Genomic DNA, 14,401 nt, shown 5'->3' on the forward strand with positions numbered 1-14,401 from the left:
TCCCACTGTCTGGGTGCCTCCCAAGCAGATCAAGCTAATCAACTGTCTTATTTATCCGGAGGGCCTGATCCAGTTGGGGGCTCCTCAGCTATTGGTTCTTAGTTCATGTGTTTCCTTTCGTTTGTATATTTGTCCCTGTGCTTTTTCCAACCTTGGTCTCAACAATTCTCGCTCATACAAACCCTCCTCTTTCTCACCAATTGGACTCCTGGAACTCCACCTGGGGCCTGACCGTGGATCTCTGCATCCGGTTCCCTCAGTCATTGGTTGGGGTTTCTAGCACGACAATTTGGATGTTTGGCCAGGTGGCCTTCAAATACTTCAGAGATCTATTCAGAGGGCCTGATCCAGTTGGGGGCCCCTCAGCCTTTGGTTCATAGTTCATGTGTTTCCATTCTTTTGGCTATTTGTCCCTGTGCTTTATCCAATCTTGGTTTCAACAATTCTTGCTCATATAAACCCTTTTCTTTCTCGCTAATTGGACTCCTGGAGCTCCACCCGGGGCCTAGCTATGCATCTCTGCATCCAGATTCCTCAGTCCTTGGATGGAGTTTCTGGCATGACTATTAGGGTGTTTGGCCATCCCATCACCAGAGTAGGTCAGTTCCGGCTGTCTCTCGACCATTGCCAGCCGTCTATTGTGGGGGTATCTTTGTGGATTTCTGTGGGCCTCTTTAGCACTTTGTTTCTTCCTTTTCTCATACCACTCTTGGGCATATACCCACGAAATGCTCAATCATACCACAAGAGCACTTGCTCAGCTATGTTCATATCAGCATTGTTTGTAATAGCCAAAACCTGGAAACAACCTAGATGCCCTTCAACTGAAGAAGGGATTAATAAATTGTGGCACATATACACAATGGAATACTACTCAGCAGAGAAAAACAATGACACCATGAGGTTTGCAGGCAAATGGATGGATCTAGAAAAAATCATCCTGAGTGAGGTAACCCAGACTCAGAAAGACAAACATGGCATGTACTCATTCATAGGAGGATACTAGATGTGGGACAAGGATGACTGGACTGCTACTCACATCACCAGTGAGGCTACCTGGAAAACAGGACCCCAAGAAAGACACGAGGATTGCCCAATGATGGAGAAATGGCTGAGATCTACATGAACAACCTGGACATGAGTGGGAGTAATGAAGGGCGAGGGTCGAGGGAAAGAGAGCCTGTGGGAACGGGAGATCCCAGCTGGATCAAGAACAGAGAGGGAGAACAAGGAATAGGAGACCATGGTAAATGAAAATCATATGAGAAAAGGAAAAAACAAAATGCTTTTTTATTTCATAATTAATTTAATTTTACATATCAGCCATGAATTCCCCTGTTCTGCCTCCTCCCGCTCCTGCCCTCCCCCCAATCCATATTGTTAAAAGTATAAAGATGTCTTGTATTCAACAGACTTTAGCTGTGTAATATGAAATGACATGAATTATAGGTGTGCAAGCATTTGTGGATTTCTATTACAATTACTGTTGTTATATAGCATATTTCCCTAAAACTTAGCATCTGGATTAATCAGATTTGTATTACTACAGTTAAATACCTGAGGAACCTAACTTCATAAAGACAGAAGGCTTATTTAGCTCAGCTTTGGAACTTTGCAAGTTCAAACAGCAAGTTGCAGACTCTCATTATGGAAAGGTGTTCCATGGCTGATGGGGAATGACAGAGACAGGTGTATGTATCAGGACAAGCAGTCACATCATGCATACCGTGGGGAAAAATTAGAGGTGCATGTCATGTGTGTGCATATAGAAGCCCTTGCCTGGATAAATAGAAAGTCAGATAAGCAGATATTGCTGTCATACAACCCCTTCTGTAGTGGGTCACACATACACCTACAATGGCCCTCTCTCTCAATGGCTCTTCACCTTTCATTGATACTACCCTGAAGACCAAGTCTTTAGTTATAATAGACACTTGTGGGATACTCAGACTTTACCTAAACCATCTAAGTGGTGAAAAACAACAACAATAAAACTACTTAATTTTGATCACAATTCTTTGGGTCAGGAATTTGAACAGGACCCCACTGACTAGTTCTCCATTGAAAGGTTCTCTCACAAGAATGCAGCCAGATATCAGATGAGGTTGATGTCATCTGGTAATTTGGATTGGTTATCTAAGATGCAGTTCTTCATTGACTTGATAGCAATGTGGCTTGTCAGGGAGATCAACATAAACCATCAGCTAGAGAGCCTAGTGGTAAACTCTCCAGGATACTTTTGTCAGGGTGGGTACACTTCATACATGATGATGGGCTTTCCCCAGAATACATGTGAACTAGGTCACCAGGTGAGCCAGGCAGCTCTGTCTGATGATTTCCAATTTAGTCTAAAAGTAATAAAGCATCACTTCAACATATGCTGTAGGTTGAATGTGTTATAAACCCTACCAAGGTTCTCAGCACTTAAGAGCGAGTCACAACAGGATTGTGAATTTGGGGCCAGCTTGTGATTCAAAGTGAGATCTTGTCTCAAAATAAAGCAAGGCAGATCAAATCCCTTGGTGGTGGTAGGGAACCACTCTCTGCTCATCCTAGCACAGATATCAGAGCTTCTTTTGGCAGGTCATTTTGCATACTGAGTATCTTGGGAACTTGACCCTGGAGGCTGGAGTATGCCTTCATCAGAGCCAGTCCTAACAACATTTTCATATTAAACATGTCAGAGGGCTTAAAAGAAGGGGAAGACCTATTCCCTACAAAAGAGGATGGGTATAACCTTCCTAAAATAGTCTTCAGAAAGTTTATTTAGATAACATTGCTTGGCTGTGCACTTGAATAGTCCTAATTTCTGTTATCTGGCACTAAAGTTCTTATGATGACCATTGATTTGTCTCAATATGGGCACACATCACTAGTGTTTTTGCATGAGTTGTCTATTTTCTTTATGTTCTGACTATTTCTTTTGAAGGATGGTTTACAGTGAGGGAACACAATTTTACTTACTTGTGTTCATGGACAGGCACATTTCATTCATTCTCCCATGCAGACACCTCTCTACATCACGTCAGTGATACTAGCTAAGCTAGGTTTCACCCTGTGTTTACCATTTTATTGTCCCTGAAGGAATAGAGTGATATCTGGCTTCCAGCTGGATGTTAATCTTGCTGACTATAGTGCTAGGAGCAGAGCTTATCTGTAAAGACAGAGAACCCTCTAAAATCATCATGTGGTGAACCTCTTGGAGCTTACCAGGGGAAATAGACAAAGCACATGGTATAAGTATACAGGAGATGTGTGTGTGTGTGTGTGTGTGTGTGTGTGTGTGTGTGTGTGTGTGTGTGTGTGTGTATTTAGAGAGGCTGACAAAGACTTAGAAGTTTGTGATTTGAAGATATGTCCAGTTAGTGTTTCTCCCCTTTTAAGGGTAGTGCTATAGAGTGCTAAAGAATAATTTTAGTATTAGAGGTAGACACGCCTGGATTCATACCCAGGCTCTACCAATAACCAACTTTGTGAACTTTTTGAAAATTTCTTAATGTGAGCTAGTTGGGCATGGTGGTTTATGTTGGTAATCTTAGCATCTGGAAGTTCAAAGCCAGTCTAAGCTCCATAGTGAGACCTCATTTGTTTTTACATGTACTTAATCACTCCAAGGACTGATTTCCTCCTTTGTAAAATGGAAATAATAATACCAACACTTATTAGTGATGTTGGGAAAATGAAATAAGATACTGATGTAATGATTCAGCACCACTGCTTGGCACAGGTTAGGCACTAAATGCATGGTAACTATTATTGGGTATAGGTTGTATAGGAACTTCTCTTTATCACTTCTCTTGTCTTTTCCTCTAAACACACATAAAGGTCCAACTCTTTTAAATTCCTGTCGTTTGAAGAAAAATTCCTTCTTTATCAGAATACTGATAACAATTAAAGGTCCATCCTTGGGTTGGGTAATTACATTGTGTCATCAAGCTCCAGATTATTAGATATTATTTGCAAGAAAACCAGGCCTACAGTTCCTCCCAGACTGAGCATGGAGGCTGCAAATTGAGTTTAGAGGATTACTGACCTTTAGACCCTGGCTGGCAGCAGGGGCAGCCCACACTCCTGGTCTTGAAAGCCACAGCAGGCTCTTATAATTGAGTTACTGCCTGGGATTCAGTAGGACTAATCCATCTATATGATTTCTTCGCCTGGTTTAATATCATTAAACAAAACCAAATTAAGGAGAGGGTGGGAGTGGAGTGGGATGAGGTGAATGGCTTTTCTGCTTGGAACTCGCTAGCACATCTCCATGACCAGGATGAAGCCTATGGTTTGATGAATGGGCTGAGGCCTCTGTGGACTAAGTCCCATGCTATCTATCAGCCACCTTCCTCCCTAGCAGCACACATTTGTCCTCACTGACAGAAAGAAAAGTAGGGGAGAGGGTTCCTAACATCCGCCGACTGATTACTGACTTCTGTACATCTCTTTTCCTAGTCCTTGACTCCTTTCCCTTATGCCCCATGTACAATGATTTCTGGTTTCTGAGCAGTTTTTCTTCCAGTTCTAACTCCCAGGGATCTTCCATGGGTTGTCAGAAGTATAGCTTGGGCGACAAGCTGATCCTACTTATTCTGTAGCACTAGAGGCTAGTCTCGCCTCACTCCACATGAGGTTGGATAACCTGAGCAGTGGGGACTGTGCATCAGTTTGCCAACCAGAGCATACAGCCCTAGGAGGAGGGGCCAGTGTGTGGGGGTGGGGTGGGGTGGGGGGTGGGGGAGGTGGCAACCACCGGGTCAGTTTCACTCTGCGCTATTGACACCCAGATCCCAGCGCCCTTCTCTCCCTTCTTGGAGAATCAGTCTGTCTCAGCTTGGAGAGCTGGACAGAGGTGAAGAGTCATAGACTCCAAGACTGAGATTTCAGCGCAGTTGCCAACAGCGGAGTCCCCAAAGTGTAGGTGGTGACCAGCGCAACCAGGAAGGCAGGCACTAGAAGTCTAGGGAGTAACAAAGGTGGAGGTTGGGGACTCCTGGCTCCCGAGAACCCGCTATGGCAGCATAGGAGGGCCCTGCCTGTCCGAGGGGATAGGGGACACCCCGCTGACACGCTCGCCGCACTCTGTTGGGCTGCCAGGCTTTTGCTAGGCGGCAGCTGACGTCGGCGCGCCCCTGCCGAGCTCTGATTTTACTACAGCCCGCAGGCAGCTTTGTGGGGCCCCGCCCTCGCCGCCCCCCCCCCCCGCCCCGCGTGCCCACACCTTGTCGTTTATATAGAACGCACCCCAGTGCTGATTCGTGGCTCTCTGGGATCGGAGAGTTCTTTGCCTGGAGAGTGGCAGCGAAGGAGCAGGCGAGCTCCGAGGGGGTGTGGGTGTAGGGAGAGAGAACAGGTAAGGGTCATCGGTTCCCGCTTCTCTGCCAGCCAGCAACTCAGGCCCCTCTTTTAGCCAAAAGACAGGAACCTGAAAATGGATTAAATAGAGAGAAAGAGGCGATCCTCCCTTTCCGAATCTCCGCGGGTGAGAAGCTGTGCGGCTCTGCGGTGTAACAGGCTCACACGTTGCTCATCACATGTTCAAACATTTCCCTTTCGGGGAGGCTCGTTATTTTTAAGTGAATATTTTTGTCTTTGTTTTGATTTTTTTTTAAACCTTCCTCGGGGGTTTTATTTTGATTGAGTTGGCGGCCCGCAGCAGATTGGGAGAGGCGGGGAAAAGCAGCCCGTTAGAGCTTGGGCAGCCCACCCAGGCAACTCCCTGCGTGGCCGGTGCCCGCGAAGCGAGGGACCCATACAGAGCCCGGGCAGGCCGGCGGCGAAGCCGGGGAGTCCCGGCCGCGCCTCCCGGGTGCCCCGAGATTCCAGAGCGCGGCTCTTCGCGGACTGGCAGGAGCGGCGGGGCGCAGAAGCAGCGGCCGCACCGCTTTGTCTCTGCACTTCTGGAGCGCGGCGGCGAGCGGCTCCTCCTGCGGCCGGTCGCTCGGGCTCGGGCGGCGGCTCCTCCTTCACCCCTCTCTTTTCCTCCCCACTCTCTCGCAGGCGGCAGCAGCGGCAGCAGTGGGGAAAAGCGGATTCCGCCTGGAACCACACTGAGAGCTCGCGGTCGCGACTTGCCGCCCTAAGCGCTCTCCCAAGTCCAGCCCGCTCGGCGAGGACTTCCTTCTCCTGGACGAACCTTGTCAAGCAAGCTGGGATCTATGAGTGGAAAGGTGACCAAGCCCAAAGAGGAGAAAGATGCTTCTAAGGGTAAGCCCACCGGCCAGTCCGCCTCCTTTCCTATGCTCGGTTGCCCTCGCCCCGTTGTGTGCGCGCCGCCCGGTGGCTCCTAGTCTCCCAGCTAGACCCTAAGCTGTCCATGACCTCTGCGACCCCGGACAAAAACCGGGAGGTCAGGGCCTCTGGGGGAGTGTGGGTTTGCACCACTTTCCCTCCTTCCTAGCGGAATTGTGGCCCCTCGAGTGTCTCCAGTCTCCTCCACTGCCCATCTGAACGCATGGTGGCGGCGCTGCGGGCAGACGAAGCTGCTGCAGCCTGGAGCGCCGGGAACCGTGCTGCCTGCTACATACTGGACGCCTGTGTGTGTGTGTGTGTGTGTGTGTGTGTGTGTGTGTGTGTGTGTGTGTGTGTGTGTGTCTGCGTGTGTGTGTACGCTCCAGAGAGAGTGTGTGCATATGTGTGCTGCGCGGGTGCAACATGGTGACATACTCAGGAATTTGTCCCACTCTCAGGATCCAAGCTCAGACCCATGTTAAACCCCCCTCTCCCTGCCCCCATTGCAAACAAAGAGCCTGGCCCATATGCAGAACCCCTCCCCCATGCTTCTTTTCACCTCACACCCCTTAGTCCCCAACTTCCTACCCATCCCACTGGAAGGAGAAGACTGGAATGTGCACCTTTTGACATGCCGCGTGCAAAAGTGAGCAATCTGGATACCCTGGCGCCGCCCGTGTTGCGCCTCAGTAGCGCAGCCTTGCCAAGCCCCGGGAGAACAAAGGCTGTTGTCCCCTTGCCACTAGTGCCTAGTGGTAGTGGGCCTCTGCAGGAGGGTATAGTCCCTTTTCTCAGTTGCCTGGGATATAACCACCTGGCCCAAGGCGCCTGGTCCCATTTCCCCGAGAGTGTACTTCTCAGCCTGGGGCCTCCCGCCGGCAGGATGGGGACATGCAGCAGAGTAGGGCTCACTCAGACTGGGAAGAACTCAAGAAAAGGAAAGGATGTCCTTTGCTACCACCAGCTCCTAGTTGTGGTTGCCTTGCTGAGGACCCCGCTTAGCTGGGAAATGTAAACTGGAGACAGCAGCCTTGAGGACTTAGGGCACAGAGACAGGCACAGCGAGGTGCGGAAGAGCTGTGAGCTCAGGTGCACGTGTCTGGAATGGTCACAGTAGACCCTGGGGTGGCTTAGGTCCTAAGGATCACATGCGCCCTCAAAGGCAGAGACTCACTCCTGTTGAAGTGGATTTACAGCAGCGGGGAGTGGGGAGAGCTCCAGCTCTTGTTAAAGGGGGGTTTCAATTCTTCCCTGATTTTTAGGGCTCCTTTCCCTCCCACTCTTTCCCCATCCCCCTTTCTCCTCTCCTCACTTCTACTCTTCTCTCAGAGCTTGCTTTCTCAGGAGACTCTAGGGCAGCCTCCCGCCCCCTGGAAAGTTGTCAGTCTTCAGCTCAGGGCCTTTATCCTTATTTCTAAGTGGAGCTGCTTCTCTTCCCCCTAGGCAAAGTAGTTGACAAAAGGCTCCAGAAGTTTGTGGAGGGTTAAGTCTGTTGTTCTAAGGTCAGAGGCGTCAGCCCAAGGTTTGGGGACCCACTCAGATATGATGGTCATTTGGGACACACACACGAACTGTAATAGTAAGTTCTGAGAGCAGAACTGCTGTTTCCCTATTTCCGGGGCTTTCTTAATTGTGAAAGGTCTCAAAGACACTGTCATATGATGAGGAAGAATGACTGAAGGATCCTCATGCTGGAGATTATATGTGAGGGGCTTAATGTGAGGATAGCACTTTATCACTGAGCTGTACCCCAATACCTGCCCCTCAGGTGTCATTTTCCACCTAGAGCTCAGAGAAGTAAAGGCAACTAAAGGTTTAGCATCTGATTGCTCCAGGTAACTCATTCCCATTTGAACCTGGGACTACTTCAACTTTCTTGCTGGAACTTTGGTTCCTGATTTCCAGCAGGTGGTTACTCAGGGTTTGTTTCAGTCTACACTTGAAGAATTCCGAGCCAAATTCATTCACAGAAAATGACTTGCTGTTTTATGTATATAATTTGCAGTTGTTCAGAATGGATTAACACGTCTGGAAACAGGAGCACAGGCCTGCCTCTGTAACTCAGTAATGAAATTTTTACCAGGCATATGTCATGACATTTTCTTATGTTGACTCACCACATTTAAAACACAGTCTCTCTGTAGGAATTGTGTAATTAGCCATTAGAATTCTGGTTGGAATTAGAAGAAATTAATTTAATAGGACAACTTTTTAGAAGGGAATTTACTTTCCTGAGGAAATGGGGATTTTCTTCTAGTTAAAAGCAAGATTGCCATTTCAGCCTTCTTGGTCCTTGACTTCAGAGCATTTTAAAAATAGTGAATGTCAAGTAACCATTAGCTTGTTTCACCTCCTTTCAAATATCTTATATGAGAGAGATAATGTTGGAGATGAACAGTACCAGATCTATTCATTATTTTAACCAATAAAATTTATTTACATAATGAAGAGATTTGGTTATTTGCAAATGTCCCATATATAGGTCACATTTGGCATTTTCAAATCTCAGGTGTTCATTAGCATAGTCTTTGTAACATAGTAAGATATGGAATCACACATGTAATAGATGTTTCAAAAATACATTTAATTTTGAATGATGCTGTGACAAATGATTGAATCAAGTCAAATAATTTAGTAACAGCTTGAATGAACTTCATAATCTGTTTTGCAGCCTACTGCTCATTTAAATTCATCCTCCCACCCTATCATTTGGGTCTCATGCCCACAGCCTATCATCACTACATTGAAGATTATTATAGAGCACCACATTTCTAAACTTTCTAAATCATACATAGTAAGTAATCAGTAACTTATTTTGTACTACTGAATGAAATGTAGTTTGGATTGGGTGTAGTGATATTCACTTGTAAGCTCAGTAAGCTCCAGAGACTGAGGTAGTTTAATGACAGCCTGTCTCACAAACTGAAACTTTGTCTTGAAAACAAACAACACATTTTAAAATTAAAAACAAAAAGCACTCCTTCTCATGAAAAGCACAGCCCCAACCCTAAACAAAGAAAAAGAAACATGGTATTTAGAGCATATATAAATTTGTATTGTCCTTCAACTCTTTGAGGCCAGGGCTTGGGAATTTTGATAATTCTTATAAAAAATGTAACCAAGTAGGCTAGACTTTTCTTTCTGGGAGAGGGCAGGGTAGGGTACTTGATTCTGTTTGAAAATGATTGAAAGGGTCTCTGTAGTGGGTAGCCATTCCAGCTGGCTACCCACTACAGGTCTCTTGTACAGCTAGTCACCTTTGTATACTAATTTATGCCTTGCACATGCTTTAAAACTGGTATATATGTATATTGTTTAGGTCATGTAGTTCTTGAATAAGATGATGCAGTTCCATCACAGGGAAATAAAATGCATAGTATTTATTTATCCAAATAGATCTTCGCATAGCTTTCACTCACCCTTCTCTGTCATATCACATAAGATCTATCAGTACTCCCATGTTAGAAAAGTATTCAGTTAGAGCTATGTCCAGTTTATTGCAGCTGTTCTTGTGGCACTGAACAACTTGTGGCAGGTGATAATTGATACCAAATGGTTTCAAGATCAAGTAAAGATGCTAGCTGAGTTTTTATTCCAAATCTCTTATTTGGTTCATTGCAACATACTTGGAGTTAGATGTGTTGATTTAACCACACTTTCCTTTTTGCTTAGTCCCACAGCCACAGGCAAGTTTGCAAGCCACATGGGCTGGGGGTTTTCTGGTGAAGGCACTTGCATCAGGGCTGAGTTCATGCTGGCCAATGAGTGATGGAGGCCAATCCCATGCATAGTCCATGAAGCCATCCACTTGCACAGCTGTTGCCAGAGTAGACTGTGACGTCTATGGACACATCATTTTCCTTTCCATGTTGGGCAGTTCTAGTAGTCTTTCTACCCGAAGCACAGGACACTGTGGTTAGTCAGTCAGCATAACATGGCTTGAATTCTGAATTCCATTACCAAAGGTCATCTTGGCCATTGATATCTACTGTCAGGCTTAGTTTTGGGCCAAGCAAAGCAGGTGTTTAGCAGGTGTTTAGTGGCAAGAAGTCCTGATGTAGATGACCTCTTATTTAAAAACAGTGATCATAATCTGTCTATTACTCATGAAGAGACTTGTTGAATTGTGTTTTTCATCATACCATCTTGGACCCATGGTTTGTAGACAGTTGTCATGAGCCACATAATCTCTTCTGTGGTGAATGTGGTGATTGCAGCTTCAGGGAGATGGTATGCCAGGGTTAGTCTCTAATCAAAACTGTTTGACTGCTTTGGGGGGTACAGGTAGGAGATGAGTGCACACAGTTGTCAGATTTTCTTCTTTCTTCTTTCTGGATATGTACAGTTTCTTTATTGACATAAACAAAAGCTAAAAGGGAGGGCAGGTTAAAGCAGGAGATAAAGATGCTGTAACTTCTCCCTGTCTTAACTATCATTTTCATCAAGTCCCTTTAGAATAGAGGTCAAGTCATTAAAAGGCCAGGCTGCTTCCTAGGGCTAGTGATATGGGAAAAGTTGGAGTGGAAATGGATGTTAAGTCCTAAGTGAAGGAGAATATGGGCTGTTACATGAAGGAACTCATTGAGGATCATGCATATGTCAGGGAGATAGCTATGTAGTGGCTGTGAAGACAGGGGCTAGATTAGGGGGAGGGGACATTGGAATCTGAGTTTGGATGGTAAGCCAGAAGGCTCATTTTTGAAGTAGTGAGTAGGAAGATGAAGCTGTTAGCATTTCAGGTCTCTCTGCAGCTGTGCTATTTTATGCCCAAATCAACTCCTCATTCTGGGAATTACAATCAACATAGAACAACCAAAATGTGTTGCAGCTCCTCAAATATAGCCAATAAAAAGGCTTTCTAGTATCTACTTCATTACGGGTTATATTTTTGGAGTTGAGAAATTTGAAAGGAATGGAAAATAATTGCCAAGATTAAACAATTCAAAGCAGAAGAAACACATGAATTAAAGAATGATGGGTAGAGGGGAGCCTACATATCTGTTACTGTGTTCAGCTTAACATTACCTTTGAGATGTGACGATAAGGTACATAATACAATTAGTACAGAACATAGATATCTGTGTAACTCATTCTCTATAGTCACTGATATATGTTTTCCTATTCAGAAGGCACAGTAATCACTGAAGCTTATCAGTGCAGGCTGAGGAGTAAATTTCAGTAGGTTACATTGTTCTGTGTAGCACCCTTCATGTTTAACCTGAAATATAGGTTATCATTTAGGGTATACATGGCGAGGAAATTTGGTTATATCTTATAATTGTCATTTTTTCCCTTCTCTTTTCTTCTTTTTTGAGACAAGGTTGAAAGCTAATCTTGAATATTCTGTAAAGCCCAGGCTGGCCTAGAATTTATGATGCTACTGCCTCTTCCTCCTAAGCTTTGTGATTATATATCACCATATCTGGCTGGATGTCATATCTTGATGAAACTATTTTAGGGGTGCATTCAAGTTTACCTGTAGGCAAATTCACTTGTTTTCTAGTTGTAGTAATTATTTGACCACCATTCCAGTGCTTACTTTCAATTTCTTTTTGAACGGATGGCCATTTATTTTCTCAAGAGAAATATTTTCTAGGGTACTAACCTTGAAAATGAAGGGGTTATATTTTTTTAAGAAGAGATATTTTCCTGATCTTGAGGTATGGTCAAGAATAAAAACTATTTTCTTAAGAAATCTGAGTTTTGATAAACATTAAGCATAAATTATAATTACTGTATGTTGAGATTAATGTGAAGGAGGTCTCATGCCTTAGCCTTCACTCCAACTCTGCTAAATTCATTTAAGTTTTCAATTTCAAATGGAAATGGTATTAGTGTCCCTGACTACTGATCTTCCTCACAGGGTAAGGCCAGAGGGTAGTATATGTTCTTGTTGGTTTTCTTAAATCTGGCAGTACCCTTGGCTTTTGCTGAAGTATAGTTTTATTGACATTGTAGAGAGTACAATAGGTCTGGTCTGAGTTGGGTTATTTGCTTGGCCTGTCTGCAGAGACATCAGATTTGGTTTAAAGGAATTTCCAGTTATGAATGTCTGTTCTTTCTGGATCCTGTCAGCAGGGCCTGGGAAGAAAGAAGAAAGAATCTTGTGAAAGCTAGATCAGAAGCCAAATTAGAAAGTAGCCAATAAAAAATATTATGGACCCAACATCCTTTTTGGTACTTCAGGTTTACTGTAGTAACATGACCATCTCTGAATGATGCATGTTGATGAATTTTGAGAAATGTTTGCATCCATATAATCAGCAGTAGTGTGATATCTAGAATGTTGTCAACCTACGCTATTCTTTCATTACCGTTTCAAGTCATTATCATGTTAAAGGAAACTGTTTTGATTTCTGTTATTAATAGTACACGTTTGTCAGATACCAAAGTATGTTATAGTCTTTGGTATGTGACAACCCACCACCTTGTCTTTCAGCATGCTTCCTTTCCTTACTTCTTCTTGTCTTGTTCTCTCATTTCTTTGAAGACCTCTACTCTGCCTCACCCTAGGGTACTTACTAGTTTTATATTTGGTTAGACAATAAGAAGTAGTTATTGAATGACCTAGACAAGGCAGAGGATTCCTTTTGGCAGCAGCATGCTCTAGTTCAACAACTGAAAAACAATAAACATTGGTATCATTATTATTGTAACACCTACATTATTGAATACTTGCTACTTATAATGCATATATCATTTTCATATATCTCCTTCAGTCTTTTTACACATTATGGCACTGATATCTATCTATCTATCTATCTATCTATCTATCTATCTATCTATCTATCTATCGATCTATCTATCTATCTATCTATCTATCTATCTAAAATAATTTTTATTTATATTTATGTGTGTATATGTTGAGTGTGTATATATGCATGTGAGTACATTGCCCACACAACTGGAAGAGGATGTTAGATCCCCTGGAACTAGAATTATAGGTAATTGTGAGCTGCCCAGCATAAATACTTGGAATCAAACTCTAGCCTTCTAGAGTTTGATCAAACAACAACAAGCACCCTTAACCTCTAAGCCAGTGGTTCTCAACATGTGGGTCATGACGCCTTGGAGGTCAAATGACGCTTTCATAGGGTTTGCATATCAGATATCCTGCACATCAGATATTTACATTAGAGTTCACAACAGTAGAAAAATAACAGTTATGAAATAGCAACAGAAATAATTTTATGGTTAAGGGTGGGCACAACATGAAGAACTGTATTAATGTGTTGCAGCATTAGGAAGGTTGAGAACCATTGCTCTAAGCCATCTATCTAGCCCATTTTTAGCTTTTATGACAACCCAATAAATAGTGGTTGGTATGCACTATATGAACTTTAGAGATTCCAGTAGTAAAGCCCAGACAGATTGTATGGTTTGTACAAGGTTATATAGCTAGCAGGTTGCAAATCACTAGCACATGTTTGGTTTTATAGTAATAAATAACTGACTGTTGAATGATGTGCCATATGAATCCACTAAAAGTCATTGGTTTTGCCACGTGTAGTGCTAGCACTTTGGACATAGAGTCAGAATGTAACTGTCAAGCCACACCTTTCCATCTTTGCTGTAATGCTTAAACAGAGGATGGGGAGTTTAATGCCATTTGAGGTTATATATAGTGAGGTCATGTTTCAAGCAAATCAAATGGTAAAACAAAAGCATCATTATATTAGGTTATGTTATTTTATATTATGTCATGTCAAATTCTTGTTGTGTTGTCATGTCAGAAGGCAGTACACTGGAGAAAGGCTCTCTCATTGTCTCTTGGTGGTGTAATCTGATACACAGGTGAGCATATTTATATTGAAACAAAGGATCACCAGAGACAAAGCTTTAACCTAAATGAACCAGTTATCAGTGGTTAGCATTTAATACCTAGATAAGTAGGAGATTTAATTTTCATTGAGCATCCTAAGACTATATGCCAGAGTTTTGACATGAAATGACCCATGAAATCTTTATAATAATTTATGGGAGATAGAATATACATACTTTCTTCACTTTTGAAAGATGAAAAAACTGAGTCTCTGAGATGGAAGCAATCTTGTGTGATGTCACTCATCAAGATACAAGAATGATAGTCCAAAAACCGGGGACTGTTACTAAAGGGGTTCTTACTTTGTATCGTTCATGTTCTCTAATGCTTAGCTGTGATAATGACTATGGTGTTGCC

General features: G+C 43.6%; 1 protein-coding gene across 2 annotated transcripts in view; it reads left to right on the plus strand.

Annotated features, from left to right (window-relative positions):
• Positions 1 to 5,119: 5,119 nt before the first annotated feature.
• Positions 5,120 to 14,401, plus strand: part of Fgf13 (fibroblast growth factor 13) — a 497,128-nt gene continuing 487,846 nt past the window's right edge. The window contains exons 1-2 of one of the 2 annotated variants that reach the window (XM_015987384.3): positions 5,120 to 5,344; positions 5,992 to 6,198. In XM_015987384.3, the coding sequence (XP_015842870.1) occupies positions 6,150 to 6,198 (49 nt within the window). In that variant the 5' untranslated portion in view covers positions 5,120 to 5,344; positions 5,992 to 6,149. The remainder of the gene's footprint in view (positions 5,345 to 5,991; positions 6,199 to 14,401) is intronic. The other variant, XM_042268835.2, reaches the window with a different exon arrangement.

The sequence above is a fragment of the Peromyscus maniculatus genome, chromosome X (genome assembly GCF_049852395.1).
Source record: "Peromyscus maniculatus bairdii isolate BWxNUB_F1_BW_parent chromosome X, HU_Pman_BW_mat_3.1, whole genome shotgun sequence".
In the NCBI taxonomy this organism is placed as follows: Eukaryota; Metazoa; Chordata; class Mammalia; order Rodentia; family Cricetidae; genus Peromyscus; species Peromyscus maniculatus.